The 7,267-nt window shown below is 34.2% G+C and overlaps 1 protein-coding gene across 5 annotated transcripts in view; it reads right to left on the reverse strand.

Annotated features, from left to right (window-relative positions):
* The window catches only part of cac (calcium voltage-gated channel subunit cacophony), a 266,619-nt gene that overhangs the window by 146,433 nt on the left and 112,919 nt on the right, over positions 1-7,267 (reverse strand). For 4 of the 5 annotated variants that reach the window (XM_018523052.1, XM_018523053.1, XM_018523051.1 and 1 more), the window contains exon 1: positions 2,968-3,221. In XM_018523052.1, the coding sequence (XP_018378554.1) occupies positions 2,968-3,221 (254 nt within the window). Of the gene's footprint in view, positions 1-2,967; positions 3,223-7,267 lie in introns of those variants that run through there. The other variant, XM_018523049.1, reaches the window with a different exon arrangement.

Here is a 7,267-nt window from a genome sequence, read left to right on the forward strand (position 1 = left end):
AAATATATATATATATATATGGTATATATTATATTTTATTACATTTAACTTTTATATTCTTTTGAAGCATTGAAAAACTATGAATTGTATACTAATAAAATTTATATTACCCAAAAATAAAAACATTTACATACTCGCATGCAATCTAAAATATTTTCCTTTTTAGACCAATAATGTCCATAATGCGACCGGACGTCGCATTCGAAGCAGCATCGAATTCGCGTTCATTAATAAAATCCGTTCGGGATATCAATCCACTGACGAAGACAACGTGGAATCGAGCGTGATAAATAAAGGAGGGTGCTCGGATCGGCGCAGCGGCGCGGCGCTGGGATAGATACGTCCCTTAATAGCAAAGGTCGAAAACCTTGTCGAGTTGACTCGCGGGATAGCGCGCAGACCTACTTCCACGTAACGTCGATTCCTTTTATTGATTCTATTTTTGCGAGAAGCGGAGAGAAAGAAAGTGAGGGAGAGAATAAGAGAGATAGAACGCTCACCACGATCACCGGTCATATCGCGATTCCGTGCATTACCGATTCGGTCATCCATCGAAAAATGATAACACCCAAAATTGGGACGTTATCCAGATTACCCGGATGTGCTACACGAAACGTTAATAATAAAATACTCATTTTGAAAATGGAACGGTTATTTTTACACGATATTGCCTACAAAATACAAAAAATGGACGTCATTATTAATTAATCGAGAATCGATATTCGGTAATCCATTTCCACAACAGGAATATTATATCTACTATAGTCAAGTGGTTGATACGATAATGCTTCCGGCAATTACGTATATCATTTTTCTAATGGAATATCATCTTAGGAAACAATACTAGTAAATATCACAAGCGATATTGGACTACAATATCGCAAGAAAGATGGAGAACGATGCAAACGCCATTAAGCACCGATTATAATTAATATTAAATAATTACGACTTTGGATAAAAGAGATAATCTGTCAAAATAAAATTGCTGTAAATTTTTTATAATAAATCAAATTAGGATTTGGTATTCATAAGAGCCTGTAAAAAGATCGATGTGCTCGTTTCGGAAATAGAAGACATTCGTCGATTTGAAAAGTGCTTTAAGAAGAAAACGCGGGGAAAGTGCAAAATAATCGGTCGCGGAAACGATCGGTGGACAGAGAAAGAGATCGTAATTAGATTCGCGCTGGTGAACGGCCGACGACGGCGCGCATTGCTGGAAATAGAAAGTAACGACCGAATAATCGAAGGCTACAATCGATAGCCTGTAAAGTCGGACGGACTAGCGACACGAGAGGTGTACAGACACCTCGCTACATTAGACTTTAATTCGGCCGCAGTAGTGCATGACCCGGTATGGTCAGACGCAGCCCTCGTCTGGCACCATCTCCGCGACGCGATTGAAGGCTCAGATTATCATTGGAGGATAATTTAGTGGATAAATTGGCCGGTTTCTCGTAAAAAAAGACGAGTAAAAAGCATGAGCACCTGCTTATGTAGATTATGTCGACTAATATATATTTCTTGTATTTTCTTCATTTTCCTACTTTTTACATAAGAAAATAATTATCTAGCGAGTTAGCAGAATTTTATTATATTTGATATTATATTATTTTTATTATATTAGATTAATGAAAGAGATGCAATTTTCGACAAATGCAAAAATACTAAAAACTAGTGTTTTAAAAAGAAGCAAATAAACTTCAAATGTCGCTTTCTATGTAACATATAGACATTATAATAATAATTCTACAGTTGATAATTTGAATCGTTTAGATAGTAGTTATCCATTAAGTGAAATATCAAAGAAAGAGCCCTGTGCTTGCCGACGCTTATTTAATATATATAGGGGTAGGAAATATTACCGACGGGGGTAGCTCGATTGAAACGTACCTATCGACAATGTCTGCTTTATCAGAGAGTTTATACCGTTTGCTGCCCTTATCAACGTTATAGTCGACTCTTGCCGACATTACGTTGAAGGGTAAAAAGGGTTAAAACAATGTCGGTAAAACAGATTGTGTGCAAATAGCATAAAATCTAACTTTCAAGTGATAAGAGATATGTTGTACCCATTGATATTTCTTGATATACATATATTCGTATTACCTCTCTTTAAAAAAAGCACAGTAAAACGCGATTGCTAATGCTATTAATCATCACTTATATAAATCTTAAAGACCTACACGTATATTTTATTTATTACTTTTATAATGAGGACATAATAACTAAAGCGAGATTGCAACACTTGTCGCGATAGTCAATTAGAAATGTTTAATAGTGTATCATTGATACTTCTGATTTATTATCTCAACAAACGTTGTGAACTACATTTTACTTATGTGGAATAACTTTAAAACATCTTAAAGACGATATTAAAACGTCTTTTAAACATCATATTATACGTCTTAAAGATGTTTTTAATCACTAAAACAGCTTATGTTTTTAGTTTATAGTGTTTATAAATGTATGCTATTTAGGGAGCTATTGATAAAAGAGATTTCTTGATATAAATAAAAAAATATATTTAATATTGAAGAATTCTAAAATTTAAAATTCTAATAATTTTTAAGCAAAAAAGTCTCAACAAAAATTTCTTAAAAAGTTTTTAGTTTCACGTGGACGATAAAATTAATAAGTATCGGTCTATATTTAATCTGTTAACTATTAAATATTTTATTAAAACTATCGATAAATAACATAAGATTGAATTACGAATAAGTATATTGCCCGAAATCATATTACCCGAAAGCATTTCTGTAACATATGTTAATTATCATCAAATACGATGCTATAAATTAATAAGAAGATTCTTATTAATTCTTTATTCAAAATTTCATTTTTCTTTTTATAGATTTCCAAGAATTTCCGCATAGATTTCCTGAATGTCTTCACGTGTTGGTAACTGTTCACACATTAATTAAAAGAAAACTTTAAGTAAGAAAACAGAGAGGGAGAACGATCACTCACATAATATCACCAAGCTTGAGCCGCGTTTGTATAAGGGCGCAGCTCTTGTGATCGCTAGTGGTGACAGCCCTCCGTCTCCTAGCGGCATATCGGGGCATCGCATCCAACTGCGTCGCGTTTCCATCGGTGTTTCCGAGACCACCGCTGGTCCCGGATGTGGCACCATACCCGATGAGGCCCACACTTCCACGCACAAGCGGATTGCTGCCACGCCGACGCGTAGACACGTGCCGACCTCCCACGCCACCCAGCATCCTAAAAAATATATAAACTAATTAAATCCACAGATAAACACATTATATATAATTATAAGATAAAAACCTATAAAGAATCAAAATATTTCTTTCCTGTAATTGCAGCTTGAATTCCGAAGCGCGTGAGAAATTATAATCCCTAATTTAAAGATTAATACCATTAATTTAAAGATTAGTACCATTAATAGAATTCTTAATTATTATTCTATGCCTCCATCGTGCTAGCATTCTGTTTCAAAATTCTTTTGTTTTCAGAATTTATACAATTTAATAAAGTTTTGGTTCTTCCCCAAAGAGTTCTAGAGTTCTTGACATTTTTTTTTCAAAGACACTATCACTTTATTTCCATATAATTAGTGCAAGGTCTTTCAGAAAAAATTTTGACCGATTAAAATGTAAGAAATTAAATATCGATAATTTACAAAATATCTTTTTGAAAATTTGATAAAAAATTATTTAGAAAGTGCCTATAGATTCTTTATTTTACGCTTAATCATTGTAACTTTTTTATTTCAAACTTGATTTCTACAAAAAAAGCTATCAAAAGATACTAAAAATCAAATCAATCCTGAGTGAAATAAATCCTGTTATGACTAATCCTCATGCAATAAAAACGTAAAATGGATATTCTGTATCTTCGGATTCCTATTTTTTACAGTCAAGCTCTTTCAAAAAAAGATAGAACGTTATCATAATTATTTTATACAGTGATGTGTCAGAAACGATATCGCAGAAAAAATAAGATAGAAAGAATGACGAATACATTGTAGCATTCCTGACTACAAATTATTATATTTTTATCTGATTTCAGTTTCGAAATTAGGGTCGGTCATTAATCAAGACATGATACTTTACATCAGATTTAAATCAGATGGTACGCATAAATCACATAACGATAAATTGTCCTGGAGTCGCCTCTCCGTATTAAAAAAAAAATTTACAGAGGTAGACTAATGAGGCATGGAAAAAATTCAACGGAGCATTCTTTCGTTAATTAGGTTACGTTGACTAGCTTAATCCTAATCTCTGCTAGCGCATCAGTGACGGCCAGTAGTCACGCGATCGAGCACTTGTGCCCGTCTATTTTCTGGCACACATGCCGTAGTCATTAATAGCCCTTTTTCCCTTTAACGTATCAGTGATGCCTAACTAATTTTCGTCGGATCGATGGCAAAAAGTCGGTCGTATTGAATACGAAGAGGAAAAAAAAAAGAAATCGTTGTTTTCGACGTGACGGTACAAGTCGATATGAATTTATGCTATTCGTACGTTACACACCGTCTCTCGGTAACGTGAAATATTCTATTAATTACCCACACCCGTATCTTGCATACCTATTGGCTCCCTCATGGCTTTTCAAACGTCATGAGCGTGGATCTCCTTTCCATTTCTACCTTTTCTCTTCATTTCCTGAAAGCGTCTGTCGTGCGCGTTGAAATGATGGAAAATAAAGCGCCACTGCTATCTAGATATTGCAAAATCCGATTAATCATCGTCCGAATGCGAGTTCACTACTCTCAGCGAACCGGAAATGCACAGAATTCACGAATATCTACCGTGTGAATAGAAACGCATCAGAAAAGATGTCAAAGTAATACTTTCGCGGCAATCAGTACCTCGATACATAAAAGAGTCCGCAAAATATGAAAAAAAAACTGCAGCAAAATGCTATTTTTTTGCAAGTAATACTTCGATGGATATTTTAATAAATATGAGAGACGCTCCCCTTATATACGTTTGTCCTTCATAAATGTTATAGTATATAGAGTTTGCGGAATTTTATATCAATATCAAATTGGTACTTTAAGGGACGATTATAGTAATAAACGATACTCGATAAAATCAGCCGTAATGAAAACGCGGAATATGAATGAATTGTGTTATAAATATTTTAAAGTAGATTTTGATTACAGAAAATATTTTAAAGTAGATTTTGATTACAGAAAAAGTACTGTAAATCATCCGTGTTACATGATCGTTATTGTTTCTAACAGTATCAAATTTAAAACTTTATTACGGCGAAGTTTGTCAAAGTTTCACACCAAGCGTATTACGCTAAGCTGACGCACGTAGGGTCGATGTATATATAAGTACATATTCATGGATATGGGAGCATATTGAGTATACAGTTTAATATTGCGTGTTCTCCAAATGACGCTACAACTCAAAAGACTTAGCTACAAAATTCTAATTTCATGGAATGTCACAGAATTTTGCGTCGAGATAGATATCGAGATTAAGTAATATTTTAGCAGGCGCGCGTTAAATTAAATTCTCATTAAAATCTTGTTTGATATATATAAAGAAAGGAGAGTTTCAATACTTCGACAAAATAGAGATTTGTGAACGCAACGATCTCCACAAAACATTCCTACTAAAAGATTAGAGAATCAATAAGAATTAATTATTTACTGATTTTAATATATTATTCAACATTATTAAGATCGTTTCTAAAATGCGAATAAGTATAAAAAATTTGTTAAATTGCTAGTCAATTTAACTCGTGATATTACTGCGGTAATTTAGTAGAGTTAGCGTTTTCAAGACCGAAAAGTCATTTCGGCGCGCGTTTCTGGGGACTACATACGTAATATATAAATTCACACAAGAATCATACAAGCATTTAAGATCCAGCTATAGACCGTTTAAGGCTTTGATTTCTATAGTTTGTGTTATCACGCATATACGGTCCTATAATATATTATATTACCTACTAAAAAGAGTTGTTATTAGAAAATTTATGACTCAAAGATATTTTATATTTTACACCGGGCCTGTAATACTCTCTTTTCATATGAAATGCGCTCCCCGCATTAAAACCACAACTTTCCGTCAATATCAATTTCTCACGGATTGAATCTCTGACGCCAGATATTCGTGGCGTCGACAATTCGCAGGCGTTAACACGCGTCAGTTCTCACATGGTTATTTGCGCGCACGAATTATTATCCGGTCCGGCTTTATCGAATGAACAAAACAGAATTACAATCCATTATGGGCACACCCACGCGCACTATGCGCATCTCAACACGTCGCAACGCAACGTTGAAATTTCACGCGAACGTTAGTGTTGTCATATTATCGTTCGTGTTCAAAAGTAATCAATTTACAAGTTTTTATACTAATTCTCCCTTTTTCTCTTCTCTATTTCTCTTTCAAGCTTACAGTACATCCCATTTGTGGGCTTTTATTTCATCCTTCTACTGAATCATCTTCATCTATACATCAGCCATTCATTCGTCTATTCTCCACATAAATGGAATAAAAGTCGATACGAAGTCAAGAATAGGTCTGTTGTGTTATCCTATTTTCTCTTGTTGTTACATAATACATCGAGAATAACGTGCATTGACAATACAATCGTATCTCTCAATAAAAATTTATGAATTAAAAACAGTTTATATATTTATATACAATTACAGAGTGGAAAATATATATCATTTATATAATTTTCCACAAAGTTAGATTTGATTAAAGTTTTCTGCTCACAAAAGATATCCATTTCAAGTACAATTTTATTTTATTATTCATAACATTATTTATGTAAACTATTACTATTAAACTGTCATTATTCATTTATTGATACTCGATCATTTACGTAAAATACTACTGTATTATATCAATTGTATTATATTATTCATTTCGTCTATTTTTATATAAGTTTAACAAGATCTAGAAAATGAGTTTCGCAATCGCATAAACATAGGCTTGTCCATTCTCTTCCTTCTCTTCCACGTCCTATAACACCATTCACGAGAGCTTTCGAGGCGGATAATGAGAAATCGAAGGCAAAGCGCGCGAGGGTGTATATCGACGCGCTTACATAAACATTTAGGGAAACATAGTATACGTGTACAGGTTGTAGTAGCTAGTCTTCCCACACGCGGCGCCGATCGAAATTTTAGGATAGCAACCTGTTGCTAGGCACCCCGGGGAACTCTTATCCCACCCTTGCTGTGTTACCCGGCAACAGCTGCCCTCTCTTTCTTTTTCTCTCCCTCCTTCTTCTAATGCTTTTAACCTCCCTCCCCTCCCCTCCCCTCCCC

The sequence above is a fragment of the Trachymyrmex cornetzi genome, unplaced genomic scaffold (genome assembly GCF_001594075.2).
Source record: "Trachymyrmex cornetzi isolate Tcor2-1 unplaced genomic scaffold, Tcor1.1 scaffold1399, whole genome shotgun sequence".
Taxonomy (NCBI): domain Eukaryota; kingdom Metazoa; phylum Arthropoda; class Insecta; order Hymenoptera; family Formicidae; genus Trachymyrmex; species Trachymyrmex cornetzi.